We start from the raw sequence: 17,634 nt of genomic DNA, 5'->3' as shown, positions 1-17,634 counted from the left end.
GTCATTCCGAAAATCCTCAAGGCTTTAAGAATCACAAGATTCTTTTTTTTTGTATTTTTCTGAAGTTGGAAACGGGAAGGCAGTCAGACAGACTCCCGCATGCGCCCAACCGGGATCCACCCGGCATGCCCACCAGGGGGCGATGCTCTGCCCCTCTGGGGCATTGCTCTGTTGCATCCAGAGCCATTCTAGTGCCTGAGGCAGAGGCCACAGAGCCATCCTCAGCCCCCGGGCCATCTTTGCTCCAATGGAGCCTCGGCTGTAGGAGGGGAAGAGAGAGACAGAGAGGAAGGAGAGGGGTAGGGGTGGAGAAGCAGATGGGCGCCTCTCCTGTGTGCCTTGGCTGGGAATCGAACCCGGGACTCCTGCACGCCAGGCTGACGCTCTACCACTGAGCCAACCGGCCAGGGCAAGACTCACAAATTCTTAAAGAAAAACTGCAGGTTATGTGGTGCACCAATGCTAGGGCAGAGGTTACGCAGCAGTTTTTTATTGAATGGGTAAATCTCATCTTTGGTCCTGCAGTGAAGAAATATCAAGAAAATAAACTCCCGATGAAAGCATTACTAATCCTGGAAAATGCTCCAGCCCACCCACCTGGTCTTGAAGATGACATTCTCGATGAGTTCAAATTTGTGAAATTCCTCTACCTCCCACCCTACACGACTTAAATCTTGCAACCTATGGATCAGCAGGTCATTTCCAATTTTAAAAAGCTTTACACAAAGCACTTGTTCCGCCACTGCTTTGAGGTGACTGAGAATACAATTCTAACCCTTCGAGAGTTTTGGAAAGATCACTACAGCATCATGATATGTTTATGCATTATTGACTTGGCATGGCAAGAAGTTATAAGAAGAACCTTGAACTTGGCATGGAAAAAGTTATGGCCTGATGTTGTTGCAGACAGGGACTTCGAAGGATTCGAACCAGAGACCCAGACCAAGGTAGAAGCACTGGAGGAGACTGTGTCCCTCTGAAAGTCGATGGGTCTGAAGATAGATGAGGGTGACGTAAACGAGCTCGTCGAGGAACATGAGGAGGAACTCTCAACTGAGGAGTTGAAGGAGCTACAGATGATGCAATATACGGAGCTTCTGCAAGAGATTAGTAGTGAGGAGGAGGTAGAGTCGGAGAAAGTGATTTCTTCAAGTGAAATTAAAGACATGCTGGCAATGTGGGAGAAGCTTTCAAGTTTCATTGAAAGGAAACACCCGGGCCTGACCTGTGGTGGCGCAGTGGGATAAAGCATCGACCTGGAACACTGAGGTTGCCGGTTTGAAACCTTGGGCTTGCCTGGTCAAGGCACGTATGGGAGTTGATGCTTCCTGCTCCTCCCCCTTCTCTCTCTCCCCTCTCTCTAAAAATCAATAAATAAAATATTTTTGAAAAAAAAAAGAAAAGAAACACCCAGAAAAAGTTTCAACTGGTCATGCTTCAGCACTTTCTAATGACACTTGTTTGTCACGTTTCTCTAACATTTTAAAAGGCAGGCAAAAGCAAACCTCTTTGGATAGATTTTTATTCAAAAGTTCTGCAAGTGAAAGTGCTGAAAGTGCAGCCAAAAAGGCAAAAACAGGTGATGATTAAATGAAAAATATGTAATGTTAAGCTTAGGTTAAGTTTAAAGTTAAGAAAGTGCATTTTTTTACAATTAAGTTTTTGTGGTTTCATTTTAAGTAAAGAAAGTGCAGTTTTAGTTTTGTTTAAAATAAAGAAAATGCAGTTTTAGTTTACATTTAGTGTTAAGAAAGTGCAGTTTTAGTTTATGTGTCTACAGTGCCTGCATCCATTCCTCCCTCCTCCTCCACCATTCACCTCCATTAGCCGCACTTTTCTGTCTCCAAGGAGAGAATACAGTATTAAATAACACTTTTTTCTTTTATTTCATATATTTTGTTATGCATTGGTAAAGTATACGTGTGTTTCTTAATTAAAAACATATTTTTTCGCCTGACTTGTGGTGGCACAGTGGATAAAGCATTGACCTGGAAATGCTGAGGTCACCGGTTCAAAACCCTGGGCTTGCCTGGTCAAGGCACATATGGGAGTTGATGCTTCCAGCTCCTCTGCCCTGTCTCTCTCTCCTCTCTTTCTCTGTCTCTCTCTGTCTCTCTCTCTCCCTCTCTGTCTCCTCTCTAAAATGAATAAATAAAAAATAAAATAAAAAAAATTAAAAAAAAAACAAAAAACATATTTTTTCATAATTTAGGATGGTCTGGGGATGTTTCACAGGGCTGGAACAGATTAAATCTATTTCAGTTATTTTAAATGGGAGAAATTTGTTTAATATATGAGTTGACTGACTTATGAGCTCAGTTACAGAACGAATTAAACTCATATCTCAAGGTACCACTATATATATATATTTCTGCATCAAATAAAAGAAAAACCCTCTCAGTTTCTGTAGGATGATGTGGCAGCATGTGCGCATGCACAGATGATGATGTAACACCGTGTATACAGCGGAACAGCCCACCGCCATGCCAGTCGAGATGTGGACGGTACAGAGGAAAGTTCAGTGTGTTCTGCGGCTCGCTAAATTCAAATCCATGACCAAAGTGCAACATAAATATCGGCGCATTTATAATGAAGCGCCACCACATAGGAATAACATTACTCGGTGGGATAAGCAGTTGAAGGAAACTGGCAGTTTGGTGGAGAAACCCCATTCTGGTAGGCCATCAGTCAGTGACGAGTCTGTAGAGGCTATACGGGATAGCTACTTAAGGAGCCCTAAAAAATCTGTGCGTGAGCCCACATCAAACTGCACTGAATAGGTATGAAACTGGGAGAGTTTTCCTTTTATTTGGTGCAGATTTCATATTTCTATCGTCTTTTGTTGCTTTCCTGTGACCGGTCAAAAGTGCACCATGACTTTATGGACACACTGTGTGTGTGTGTGTGTGTGTGTGTGTGTATCTCCCAACTTTCAACACCTGATTATCTTTCAGTCCCCCCTCACTCCCTCCAACATTCTTCCAATCATCCTGATGATGCTTGGACCCTGACTACCCAGGGCAGAGTTAGGCATTTCTTCTTCCTTGCTGCTGTAACATCACAAGTCTTCTTTTTTTTATTTTTATTTTTTTTATTTTATTTATTTATTTATTTATTTTTTATTTTTATTTTTTTTTCATTTTTCTGAAGCTGGAAACAGGGAGAGACAGTCAGACAGACTCTCGCATGCGCCCGACCGGGATCCACCCGGCACGCCCACCAGGGGCGACGCTCTGCCCACCAGGGGGCGATGCTCTGCCCATCCTGGGCGTCGCCATGTTGCGACCAGAGCCACTCTAGCGCCTGAGGCAGAGGCCACAGAGCCATCCCCAGCGCCCGGGCCATCTTTGCTCCAATGGAGCCTTGGCTGCGGGAGGGGAAGAGAGAGACAGAGAGGAAGGCGCGGCGGAGGGGTGGAGAAGCAAATGTGTGCTTCTCCTGTGTGCCCTGGCCGGGAATCGAACCCGGGTCCTCCGCACGCTAGGCCGACGCTCAACCGCTGAGCCAACCGGCCAGGGCCTAGTCTTCTTTTTTTTAATTAATTAATTTTATTTTTTACAGAGACAGAGAGTGAGTCAGAGATAGGGATAGACAGGGATAGACAGACAGGAATGGAGAGAGATGCGAAGCATCAATCATTAGTTTTTCATTGCGCGTTGCGACACCTTAGTTGTTCATTGATTGCTTTCTCATATGTGCCTTGACTGCAGGCCTTCAGCAGACCGAGTAACCCCTTGCTGGAACCAGCGACCTTGGGCTCAAGCTGGTGAGCTTTTTGCTCAAACCAGATGAGCCCACGCTCAAGCTGGTGACCTCGGGGTCTCGAACCTGGGTCTTCCGCATCCCAGTCCGACGTTCTATACACTGCGCCACCTCCTGATCAGGCACACCACAAGTCTTAATACTGTTCTTCCTCAGAACTAGACTAAAATTCCTGTGAGCAGGAATTTCATCTCTCTAATTCCAGTATGCAATACATATAGTGACTATCCTTCCACTCATCTGACCATCCATCCACTTATGACCATCCATCCATCCTTGTTCCAGAAAGGATTTATCTCAGTATTTGGTAAATAAAAGGCATTCAATAAATATTTGTAAATTAATACATGAATAAATTAATGTTTTTGAAACACTGAGAACTACTGCACCCAGATGGGGGCAGATGCTACAGTGGGGTCACAGAAATCAGACCAGTGAGCTTCCTGGGATGAAAGCTGACAGGAAGAGTGTGGTACAGGCACTGCCATATGGATTCCTACTGACAACAGGGTTATCTGCGTCTGTCGGAAATTCTGCCTTCCCTATCTGATGAGCCTCTCAGGGCAAACACCAGAGGAAGCCTGGACATCCTGACTAGGATGAAGGCTTAAGCCATTAGAGGTTTTTAATTTCTATATGGCAGGTATGAAAATTAGAAATAAGGCTGACTTGAACAAGCACCTTGAAATTCATGCACCCTTATATTTCTCCTTGAGAAATAAGGCATTTATTCTAATATTGGCATTGCACAAAACACTTTGACATTTTAATGTTTTCAGAGCCAAATGTACAACATCCATTAAATATCTGTGTCATTAGCTTAGTCTTGAGTTTTTGATACAATTAGTCCTATCAAGCTTGATAACCTTTTCCAACAGACAAGTTCAACTGTCTTTTAGATATTTTCCCAGGCTGAATTCATCCTTAAAGGATGGAGATTTTCTATCATTGATGTTACTAAAGATAATAATAATAAACTGTTAGTATTAGCAAATTAAAAATAGTAAACCATGGTACACCCCTCAAAAAAAAAAGAATTGAAGAATTGAAGTCTCTTCCTCACTGTTAAGAACAGACTGTGGTTGTAGCACCACCAATTTACAACTACACAGCCAGAACAATCCCTTTAGAACTTAGATATTGTTACGGCTCTAGTCCAAACCCTGACTCCCCCTTTTCCTACAGTGTAAAGAGCTACATCCTTTTATCAGGCTGTAAGGCCTTCTTGATCCCCACCATTTCTTCTCTGACCTCAACTACTTCTCCTGGCCCCACTCTATCAGCTCCAGCCACCTGGTCACCTTGTTGTTCTGCCAAAGGGCAGGCACACTCCAGCCTCAGAGCCTTTGTACTGGCAGTTCCCTCTGCCTGGCACCTTTTCCTGTAGTTAAACACCTAACTGTTTCATCACACCTTTGTTCAAATTTGTACCCCCCCCCCATTGAGGTCTACCTGACCATCCTCTGTAAACAGTAACCTGGCCTACACATACTGGAGCACTCTGGACCTCCTGCTCCTCTTTTTCTTCTTAAATATTTCAGAATTCACAGATGTGTTATCTTTATTGTTTATTATCTGTCTCTCCCTGCTAGAATGTGAGCTCCATGAAAGTGGAGATAATTGTGTTTTGTCCCCGGACCCCAGAACCGTGCCCAGCACACAGCACATACTCCGTAGGTGAGAGTTCAACAAAGAACAAATCACCTGTGTCACATCACCTCCCATGATGCTGCTTTCAAGATGTGAAGATTCAGTGTACTTATATAAAAAACAGAGTCTTGTTACTTTCCATCATATATCATAGTAATTCTAAGTTCAGAAATTCTGATAATGATTTGGTCAAAGATATAAAATTGTTTTATAGTTCTCGGTAACTACTGATGCTTTGTTATTGACCAGTAGAGTGAGCTTATGTTTAAATGACACACTACTATATTTATATCTTCTTGAAACTGTGGCAGTGCATTTCTGGGAATTCTGCACTCCCCTTCAGTGTTGGGCTGACCCCTCTCTGCACCTCAAAGCATTCAGAGGATGCTTAAACACACCAATTCCCTCTGTCCCCAGGCCCTGCTCCCCTGATTTTACACTGGAAACGCTACAACTCCTTTGAACAATCACCCCAGTAGGCCTGCTAGACATTTAATTACAGTTATAAACTAATGATACCACATATATGTTTTCAGTGCTCTAGCACTAAGTTATTTAAATGTAGTGAAACTGAATTTATTTTAAATAGTCAATAATTTAGGTTATCCAATTAATAGCACTGATCTCTCAAAAGTCATCACAAGAGATGATGCTTTAAAAATGAGTCTAGTTTTTTATATTTCTTCAGTAAAGATAGCAAAGATACAGCTTTTATACATTTTAAAAAGCCATAAAATAATCTTTCATTTTCAATTCAAATGAAATCTGAGCTTTGTTTTAATTCTTAAATACACAAATATTGGAATATGTGATACAGTCATTTCCAAAAGGATAAAAAATTTTAGATAACCTTTTACCTGGATTAGTTGTAATAATGGTTTTTGAGATTACAGTTGCTGTCATGCAGTTCCGAAATTTGTCAAAACTTATTCTTACATCTGAGGCAAATATTACTGTTTGGGAGGAAAAGCCATGTTTAAATTATTACATGATGATAAAAAAAATGACCAATATTGAACACAATAATTGCAGTATGATACCTGTTTCTCGTGGCACCCAGCTCTGTGCAAGTAGAATGGATTCATTATCCCAACTGCATGTTTTAAAAGGAAGTGATAAGAATTGAATACATTAGGAAAAATCTCACAGTAAACATTATTTACCCCCCCAAAAAAAGATGGTTAATCCCTCAGCCCTTAACATAGCAAAGACACAAGTTAAAGATGTTGGTTTCTCCTGTATTTTGCAGGGCTACACTATTTCACAGAGCACTTTACATCCACATGATCAAGCCATTAATCTCTAACAACTTCTGCTCCATCAATTATTTATTTTCCCACCATTCAGGTCACTCCAGGCTACTTGGAACTGAGTGACTAAAGTCTAAAGACTCTGAAGTCACTCTTTCAGACTATTAAGCGAGGGCCCCTGCAATGGATAAACTGCTCAGGCACCTTGATGAAGTCTCATTTCAAATTAAGTGCCTTGTTTGGTACCCAGGCATATGGAGTCTAAACAATGCCATGTAATACCCTGCAGTACTTCAGAACGTACTGCCCACATCCGACACATCAGGAGCCCCACAGAACCCAGCCTGCGACTCTTGCTTTTCTATTGTCTTTCTATGGCCTAGCTCCAAGGTATTACCTAAGGAATCATGGAAAGTCTGGCATGTTCTTATCAATGGGATCTAATAAATCACCATTTTTGATAAAAGAGTAAAATAATACAGCTGTCCCAGTGTGTCTAACGAAGCAATCCCATGCCATCTAAAGATCTCATTTTAAGGTACTCTCACAGCACAGATTGTAACAACTCAAAATACAAAAGCAATGCTTATTTTTAAAATATCATTTCTCTCCTATCATTATTTCTCATGATAGTAAATCAATCATCTTTGTGATAAAATAAAAATGTTTTGTCTTGGTGATAATAGCAGGCATTTCACAGTTTGAAACAGATACGGAAGGTTACCATATCATTGCAAAAGAAGACTCTGTCTCATCATAGAGTTTAACTTCACACCTCTGGCCTTTCCTTCGGTCTGAAGTTGTAAAGTTTTTTGGCTCTCCAACCTTAGATAGAAGGAAATTGTTATTCTTCACCTATAATTATAGAGGTACCTAAATATGTATATTTATTGATGAAAATACTCAAATGTTTACTCTTTAAACAGCAAATAAGAAGTATCAAAATGGCAAGAATTACTAATGTATATTTGATAGTTTAAAGCATCTCCTAGGCCCTGACCAGTTGGCTCGGTGGATAGAGTGTTGGCCTGGCATATGAACATCCCAGAATCATTCCTGTTCAGAGCACATAAGAGAAGTGACCACTCTCTCCCCTTTTTTTCTTACTTTCCCTCTCTCTCCCCTTTCTCTTCCTCTTCTCCTCCCGCAGCCAGTGGTTCAATTGGTTCAAGTGTCAGCCCCCAGTGCTGAGGATAGCTCAGTTGGTCCAAGTGTGTTAGCCTCATGTGCTAAAAATAGCTCAGTTGATTCAAGCATTGGCCCAAGGGGGGGGTGCCAGGTGGCTCCCTATTGGGGCACATGTGGGAGAGTCTGTCTCACTATCTCCCTCCTCTCACTTAAAAAACATAAAAAAATAAAGCATCTTCTATCTCTAAACTAGGTATATTTAGCTGATGTTGTTAGTTACACAGTTTAATTGAAGAGAAGTATAGATATATGTATTTTAAGTTAAGACTATGGGGTCTTTTCAACATATTAGAACAAATGCTCCATGACAAGCCCATGGGTGGCATATATGTGGACTCATTGAGGATAGAAAGTATGATATATTTTCAACATCTGTGTATCCCCATGGGTTACTACATACAGAGCTTTGGCAAGAAGTTCATGTGACTGGATGAACTCAGTCTCTCTGAACCTCAGTGTCCTCATCTTTCTAGTGCAAGTATGAATATTAATACCTCCTCTGTGCCTTCATAAGGATAAGGTGGTGAGGACCAAATGAAGGCTGACGGGAAAGAGCTTTGACACAGTCTGATTCAATCCATGTTGTGGAGTAAGAGAATTGTGGAAATGAAGGTGAAGTAGGGGCCCTTCTTTTCCCCCAGAGGTTATCACATGAAACAGCAGGCACCTCTGACACCACATAGTAATGGCCCGAACATAGACCATCATCTGGCTGCCCTCTGCCACTACCATCATTGTATCTATTAGCAGGTCTGAGCCCCATGGGAAGAAGCTGAAGGAAGACTCACAGCTACCCGTAGAAGAGTAGTATGTAGAAAGTTCGAGGAAAGAACAGCCAGAGAAGAGAGAGGTCTGCCATATTATATAGCACACAAGAAAATTGTACAAAAAGGAGTTTTAAAGTAAAAAGACTAAAGCAGAGGTAAGGAAGAGAGAATAGGTTAACTAAAAGTGTGAAGAAAGGAAATGTAAGAGGAATAGAGCAAAATGGGAGAAAGAAGGCAGTGGGAAAAAATAAATAATATAGAAAGCTGAGGTCACCAGTTCAAAACCCTGGGCCTACCCAGTCAAGGCACATATGAGAGTTGATGCTTCCTGCTCCTCCCACCTTCTCTCTCTCCCTCTCTCTCCCCCCCTCAAATAAATAAATAAATAAACAAATAAACAAACAAACAAATAAATAATATCTTTAAAAATAAGTAATGTAATTCTAGGAGAAAGTACCAGATTAGTGGGGTAGAGGTGGGAGGGGGCTGGAAAAAGCTGTTGCAGATTTTTGCTTATATTCACACCAAGCATTAGAAAATTCTTTCTACATTGTACTATAATGACATTATATAGGATTGCAGGGAAATTGAGAGATCATATGTTGTCTTTAAGTAAGATTGAACCTAAATTGCCGAGAAAGGGATTTCTCCTATTTTTCATGATTATCATGTAGGGTGTTTATTCCTTCATCCTGGATTATTCTGAGAGCTCACTGTGTAAGTGACATTGTGTTAAGCTGGAACCAGAGTGATGAACAAAGCAGACCTGCCTCTGCCATCAAGGGCCTATCATTGGGTATAGCTGACACTCTAATCAGTCAGTCATTTAATACAGAAAAACAATTAGCAATTACTTACAACATTAACTACAAGTACTCAAGTCAATTTCCTTTTTTTTTAAACTATCATTATTCCATATACTGAGGAACTGGTCTTGCCCCTCTAATTTTCTCTGTGTACTTTAATTTTAAGTGACTCTAGTCTGTCCAGTGGAGTTCAAAATTTGGGGCAATAATTCAAGTAAGAGGGCGATGCTGATGCAACAAATGGTGAAACATGCCCAGAGCCCCATGGAGTGTTGTCCCTCCCTGCTTTTCACCACATGGCTGTGCAGTAGGTCACCAGGCCCCTACTACACAGTACAGTGGGTTTCTCAGGACAGCTCTGAGAACAGGCACAGAATTGATTCCTTGATTTATGCCACTTATACCCTGTAAGTAACTTCATGGAGATCTTCAAGTCAATGACTTTACCCTTTCCATTTGCATCTTTGTGTTAACCAAAGTGTGAAAGGCTCTCATATAGTTAACAGATCATTTATAAATGTGTGTGGTATTTAACATTCAAATATGATTTTATTTTGCTACTTATTTGCAGATAAAATGATACTTTCCCTTTAATGAGAAGTAGTACCAATTTCTTAATTCAACTGACTATGGATCAAAATATAGAGGAATACCTACTCCAGTTAACCAACAACTACTTTCCAAACATAAATTAAGTGATAGAGCTCCCTTGCCAAATTGAACTTGACTTAGTTGAAGTTTTAACTTACCGACCTTACAGCTGCAAGCACGTTAATAATTCTCCCAGCAAGACTGTGTCCATTTGCAACAATATCACCCAATGAATAATAATCCTGAGACTCTTTAACAGGTAAGTATATCAAAGAAAGTAACTTGGTGTCCACTTCATAACTGGAACAAACTTTTACTGTTGAGTGATCTTCACTGAGCAATAATTTACAATCACTAAATTGCAAAAACATACACAAAAAGTTAATAACAAATGATTTTTAATAGCCCTGTCCAGGAGGCTCAGTGAATAAAGTGTTGACCTGGCACGCCAGATGTCACAGGTCAGGGCACATATGAGAAGCAATCAGTGAGTGCACAATTAAATGGAACAACTAAGTAAAACAATAAGTTGATGATTCTCACTCTCCTTCCCTTCCCCACCTCCTCCTTTCCCCTTTCTCTCTCAAATCAATGAGAAAGTTTTTTTAATGATTTTTTAATAGAAAAATACTTCCCTTTGAATGATGGGCACACAACACAATCAATAGTTCAAAGGCTATAGAAATGTTTACCTGAAACTTATGTATTCTTATTGATCAATGTCACCCCATTAAATTTAATATCTAAATAAAAAAATACTTCCAGGTTCACAGTTCAATTTTTTATTGTAATTTAGGCTATATTAAGAAAATTTATACATTTTACTCTTAAAAATATTGAAAAAATGTAGTAAAATATTTTTGTCTAAAATATATTTTCATTAAGAAAATGTTTTGAGGACCAATTTGTGCCTGAATTCTCTGACCTTGCTCAAGCCTCTGAGCTTCAGCTTCCTTCTGTGTGAAATAAAAGTATAAAAGCGCCAGACCACATTTGTTGTCTGCAGCTCTGTAACACTGACCACCCTGCCTGCAGACTTTAAATCAAGGACTGTGCTTCACTTATCCCTTTGGTTCTCTGTACGGAGAAAATGTGCAGCGTTAACAACTGAACTTGAATTGAGGCACTCTTCCCCCTCCAGCCAATCAACTCCCAAGTCCCCTTGTGGAGTTTCTTTCCAGCCCTCTAATGCAGGCCCTTCTCCCTCTCCTCCTCCACTACTGCTTTAGGTATTTACCTCATCACTTCTCACCCAAATTATTGCCCTGTTTCCTCCTACAGTATCCTCCTGATGTAGCCAAAGGAATCTTCCTAACCCAGAAATATGAGTGTATTATTTCTCAGTTCAAAGACCTTCCAGGCTAGGCATCACCAAAGAATGAAGTTGGTACAATGGGCAAAGCTGTCTGTGAAATGTTTCTGCTTCTCTCTCCAGCTCTCCTCCTGCTGCTCCTCTGTCCTTGCCCTGTATCAGCCATTTCAGACTACTACCTATGAATTAACATTTTTAAACAAAAAATAGTCAAACATCACCAGTTTCCTATGGTTCAACTTATTATTAACTGTTCTGGAAAAGGCCAAGAGGTTTCATGTTTGTCTCCTCTTCCAATAATGCTCTTCCCTCCATTCATTCATTCATTCCATAAATATATATTTACTGAGAGCCTATTCTGTGCCGAATTGTAGTGTAGTCACCGGGGATACAGTGGTGAAGAAAACAGATAAGATCTTTGATCTCATGAAGTTCACATGTGTGAGAAAGAGACAAGACAATCGAATAATCTCAGACAGTGATTGGGGCTTTGATAACTAACAGCACAGGGAGAAGTAATGAACTGGAAGGGCTACTACAGAGAGAGTAGATGAGAATGGTCTAAGTAAGTAGGTGACATTCAAGCTGATACTTCAAAGAAGAGAAGGAGAAAATGAGTCAGGCTGAGCCTGGGCTGCAGCTGACCCTGCCTCTGCTCAGCCTCTCCCCCACCCAAACCTATCCTTACAGGCTGCTCCTGAGAGCTCATCTTCAACAAATCTTCCTTCAGGCTCTGCTTCCAGAGAACCTGAACTAAGACAATAAGGATGTGAGCAGAGTTATAGTTTGATATGAAAATATACATGTGACTTTCAAGATCTATCTTATTGTTCAGTTTTAGTGTGACTTGAGTAGAATTTTTGTAAATCTAAGAATGAGAATCAAAATACTAAAAAGAAAGCCATTTTTCATGTAACCCTATATCAAAATAAATTATTTTACAATAAAAAGTAAACATGGTGAGGAATTAAAATCCTAATTTTCAAATTGAAGTATACTCCTTTAGTAAGCTCTCTGCTAATCTGGCACACAAAAACTCATTAATATTGATCATTCTAGCATAAAGCTTATTGATCTCTGTGCTAGATAGTTACCTAGGAGTTGCAGGGCTGAATTTTTCTTCTCTTTCTAAGTCCTTTCTTTGGATCAGGGGATTTTCAATTATCACTAAAACAGAGGGAAAAGTATGATGCTATTACAAAAAAAAAGTCACAGGATAAATAAAAAACAAGAATATATAATAATAAACATTATTATGTTATTTCTGATTTCTGAGTTGGGGTCATATATCTTTTCCAGTCATTTTCATGTATCACTGTGAGAAAGAATACTGGAGTACGACCATCAATGTGATCCCAGAAGACATTTCTGATGCTTTCTATTTAAATCCCAACATAGGACCCACATTAATATTACTTTATTGATTACTTACATTGAACATTTTATTTGATTACAAGATGCCCTTCTATGTTTGATTTGATTAGAACAAGTCTTTCTGCCTGACCTGCAGTGGTGCAGTGGTTAAAGCGTCGACCTGGAACGCTTTAAGGTCACCGGTTCAAAACCCTACACTTGTCTGGTCAAGGCACATATGGCAGTTGATGCTTCCTGCTCCTCCCCCTTTCTCCCGCTCTCTCTCTCTCCTCTCTAAAATGAATGAATGAATAAATAAATAGATTTTCAAAAAAAGAACAAGTCCTTCTATAAAGACTTAATTGATCTTCACCCAATTCACAGTTGCCCTAGGAAAATAATAGTGATGGGGTAGAAAGAGCAATGCAAAATATGGGTCCTGATTTGAATTCCACAATTTAATAAGCTAATGAGTTAACATTTTAGGGCTTCCATTTCCTTATGGGTTAGAACTGCAGCTCGCGAGCCACATGCGGCTCTTTGGCCCCTTGAGTGTGGCTCTTCCACAAAATACCACGTGTAGGCGCTACCTCGATAAGGAATGTACCTACTTATATAGTTGAAGTTTAAAAAATTTGGCTCTCAAAAGAAATTTCAGTCGTACTGTTGATATTTGGCTCTGTTGACTAATGAGTTTGCCGACCACTGGGCTAGGTTAAACATTTTTGTGCTCTACTTTGCTAATGACTCACACAATCAATCCCTTTTTACAAATGAAAAAATTGAAACTCACAGAGATTGAACTACTTTTAGAACGTAGTAGAGCCAGAATTAGAATTGTTCTGATTCAAAAATCTGTAATCTTTTCACACTACCATACTAAAATCCTATTTAGATTTATAATCATTGTTGAGTTTATGCCTTTAAAATTCCTTATCCCATTCATCCTCACAAACACTATTAACATATAACTTTTTTTTTTTTTGAGAGTGAGACAGAGAGAGACAGGAAGGGAGAAGCATCAACTTGTAGTTGAGGCACTTCAGTTGTTCATTGATTGCTTCTCATATGTGATTTGACTAGGGGGCTCCAGCTGTGGCATAATCCCTTGCTCAAGCCAGCAACCTTGGGCTCAACCAAGCAACCTCAGGCTTCAACCCAGCAACCTTTGGGCACAAGCCTGCGACCATGGGATCATTTTGATGATCTCATGCTCAAGCCAGCAAACTTGTGCTCAAGCTGGCGAGCCTGTTCTCAACTAGATGAGCATGCACTAAAGCCAATGACCTCAAGGTTTCCATGCTCAATCCACTATGCTACCACCAGTCAGGCAACATATAACATATTTTAGTACCAAATATATCTTTAACTCTATGTGACTAATGTTCTGACATTCATCCAAGGAATGTTTCTAATTATACTGGGCCTTGTGAAGTCTGCAAAATTTTCTGCCTTCAAATCCTATGTTCAGTTACTTTAACTGTTAGAGAGATACTACATATAATTTGAAAATTAATAATACAAGGCAATATATAATTAGGTGCTAAATAACTAATATGTGTAATAAGCTGCTTCATACTGCAGTACTGGAGAGAAATAGTTTAATTATCTGCACTACTCTTTTCCTTCTTTTTGCTATCATGAAAGAAAGCTGGTATATGAGCTTTTTTATTGCTTCTACTATGAGGCTAGATCTGTTATCTATTGAGTGACTAAATTCTATACTTTATATCAGGCACACTATCTCATTTAACATTCACTAGAATCTATAGGGTATTAATGTGTAGACAAGGCCTAATAAGATTAAGAAATTTTCTGCCTGATTGGTGGTGGCAAAGTGGATAGAGCATCAATCTAGGACACTGAGGTCCCAGGTTGGAAACACTGAGGTCTCTGACTTGAACACAGGCTCACCAGCTTGAGCACAGGGTCATTGGCTTGAACATGGGATCATAGACATGACCCCATGGTCACTGGCAAAGGTTGCGGGTTTGAGCAAGGGGTCACTGGCTCACCTGGAGCCGCCACCCACCAGTCAAGGCATGTTGAGAAGCAATCAATGAACAACTAAAAGTGCCACAACTACAAGTTGATGTTCCTCTTCTCCCTCTGTTCCAGTTTCTGTCTTTGTCTCTCTTGCTAAAAAAAAAAAAAAAATTCTCAAAGCCACTGTGAATAAATGTTGAAACTAGGATCTATCTGTTTTCAAAGTCTTTGTTCTTTTTGTTAACTACACTGTATTGTCAGAGGGATATTGAGGTGGGGAGAGGGTGCAAAAGATTTGATATTTTAAACTAAAAGTAAAGTTTCTTAAAATCCATTAAAAATTCACCAAAATAATATTTTAAAATATCATCTTTTATCAAAATCTATTTAGCAGCCCCATTCTGTTAAATGCTTATAACAATGATAGAAATTGGTGTAAACTTAAAAATGAAATAAACCAAAGATATAAATCTACCTTGTAAAAATATGTGACTATCACATTTGTTTGTTTCAAGCAATAATGCTGAATGCCTTGTATTGCACTCTTTTTTTTTTTTTTTTTTTTTTGTGACAGAGACAGAAAGAGACAAAGAGAGGGACAGATAGGGCCAAACAAGCAGGAAGAGAGAGAGATGAGAAGCATCAATCTTTGTTGTGGCACCTTAGTTGTTCATTGATTACTTTCTCATATGTGCCTTGACCGGGGGGCTACAGCAGACCAAGTGACCCCTTGCTCAAGCCAGCGACCTTGGGCTCAAGCTAGTGAGCTGTGCTCAATCCAGATGAGCCCATGCTCAAGCTGGCAACCTCGGGGTTTTGAACCTGGGTCCTCTGTGTCCCAGTCCAAAGCTCTATTTACTGCGCCACCACCTGGTCAGGCTGTATTGCACCCTTACATTTTGACTTTTTTCTGATAAGGTTCTTGAGAATTATGAATTTTGTCTTAAGTAGTCCCCCATTATCCATGGTTTCACTTTCCATGGTTTCAGTTACCTGTAGTCAACTGCAGTCCAAAAATATTAAATGAAAATTTCAGAAATAAACAATTCATAAGTTTTAAAATGTGTGCATTCTGCATACCATGATGAAATCTTGAGCCGTCCCATTCCGTCCATCCCTGCTGGGATGTGATTCATCCCTTTGTCCAGTGTATCCAGGTGGTATATACTCCCCACCTATTAGTCACTCAGTGGCTGTCTCATACATCAGATCAGTTACCAGATATTTTGAGAGACAGACTACATTCACATAAATTTTATTACAGTATATTGTTGTAATTGTTCTATTTTTTATTAGTTATTGTTGTTAATCTCATACTGTGCTTAATTTATAAATTAAATTTTATCATAGGTCTATGTGTATAGGAAAAAAATTATATATATAATATATATATTTATATTTATACATATAGTATATGTTGGTACCATCTGCAGTTTCAAGCATCCATCCACTGGGGATCTTGGAACTTATTCCCTGTATATAAGGGGGACTACCATATTGCATTTGACTCCCTCGGTGGTTACCATAAACATACAAAAGGAATAATACCATAATAAAAACAGATTAAGAATCAATGCCAACTTACCACACTCACCCACCCTAAAGCTGTCAGATAGTGATCTGATGTAATCTTCCTTGCCCCAGGACGTTGCATTTACAAAATGGCTTGATGAATCACGAATGGTGAAACTGAAAGTGTACCTTTCTGACCCAATATCTAAAGGAAAATCAATGCTTTTATTTTTCAAGTGGAATGTTTTATTATACTTTTGAGTAAACATGGTAATAAAAAATACTCAAACACATGATATAAATTAGTATTTGAGATATAAATTCTGTAATAAATTATGCTGGCTTTTATAAATTTCAAAGCTGCCAAAGTAGATAATCACCTCAGTATTAACCCCTCTGTTCTTTTTCCTCAGTTATCTGTATACTTGGAGGGAAATGACACATAGGCTTGAACCATCTAGGTATTAGCTTAGATTCTCCATTTCTCTCTTACTGTTTTAACCTAAGTCAAGTTCAGATCTATATTACTTGAAAACAAATAAATGTGTGCTACTAAATGACACTATTAAAGGAGAGCAAGAACATTTTTTCCAAAGTAACATTTCTTGATTGTTTTGCTAATTAATAAAGTAACACAACTGGCCCAGTTGGTTAGAGTGTAGTCCCCAAAACAACCAAGTTGTGAGTTCCTGCTTCAGGGCACATATGGGAAGCAACCAATGAATGCACAAGTAAATGTAGCAACAAATGAATGCTTCTCCTTCTCCCTCTGCTCTTTCTTGCTCTCCCTCTCTCCCCCCACCAATTCTCTCTCTAAAAAAAGCAATCATTTTTTTAAAAGTAACAAATTCTGAAATACATATACAAACTAAAGATACCTACTGAATTGTAATTAGTGTTTACCTTTGTGGTGAGGACTGGAACGGGAAGAGTTGGGGGTTAAAGAATTTTATTTTTCAACTCTATGACCTTCTGTATTGCTTGAATTTTAATAAAAATATATTAATTATATTTTATCTTATATGTGGAATGTTTTTTTAAAGTCAATAAGCACATTTTCTCCAAAAAGAATACTATACACATAATAATAAAAAGTAGTCAAAAACTAAAGAATTGGTCCACTACCCTCATAGTCTGATAGGTAAAAATGGTATTTCACTGTTGTAATTTTAGCTAATATTTAAGTATTTACTCTTTTATAATTAATGTATTTTAAGTTATCCCTTTTACAGCTGAGAAAACAGACATATAGGCTTTCTCAAATTATTCAATCTTATTTCTGATCTAATTAATTATAATGAAGTAAAATGAAAACACAAACAAGTATGGGTGAAAATGACATATTTGTTATTTACCTCAAAAATAATAACAGAATATTACACAAAATAAAATAAAAATAAAAGTACCTATCACTATTCCATGAGTCAAATAATACAGTCACAATTACTCAGATGATT

General features: G+C 39.0%; 1 protein-coding gene across 1 annotated transcript in view; it reads right to left on the bottom strand.

The window, feature by feature from the left end:
- Window positions 1–17,634, bottom strand: part of MEIOB (meiosis specific with OB-fold) — a 43,187-nt gene that overhangs the window by 14,598 nt on the left and 10,955 nt on the right. The window contains exons 4-9 of the mRNA XM_066278329.1: window positions 16,251–16,382; window positions 12,421–12,493; window positions 10,173–10,368; window positions 7,387–7,487; window positions 6,453–6,505; window positions 6,270–6,365 (exon numbers count right to left, since the gene is read on the bottom strand). Of these exons, the coding sequence (XP_066134426.1) occupies window positions 6,270–6,365; window positions 6,453–6,505; window positions 7,387–7,487; window positions 10,173–10,368; window positions 12,421–12,493; window positions 16,251–16,382 (651 nt within the window). The remainder of the gene's footprint in view (window positions 1–6,269; window positions 6,366–6,452; window positions 6,506–7,386; window positions 7,488–10,172; window positions 10,369–12,420; window positions 12,494–16,250; window positions 16,383–17,634) is intronic.

The sequence above is a fragment of the Saccopteryx bilineata genome, chromosome 4 (genome assembly GCF_036850765.1).
Source record: "Saccopteryx bilineata isolate mSacBil1 chromosome 4, mSacBil1_pri_phased_curated, whole genome shotgun sequence".
Lineage (NCBI taxonomy): Eukaryota > Metazoa > Chordata > Mammalia > Chiroptera > Emballonuridae > Saccopteryx > Saccopteryx bilineata.
This window is presented reverse-complemented; position numbering and strand designations above follow the sequence as displayed.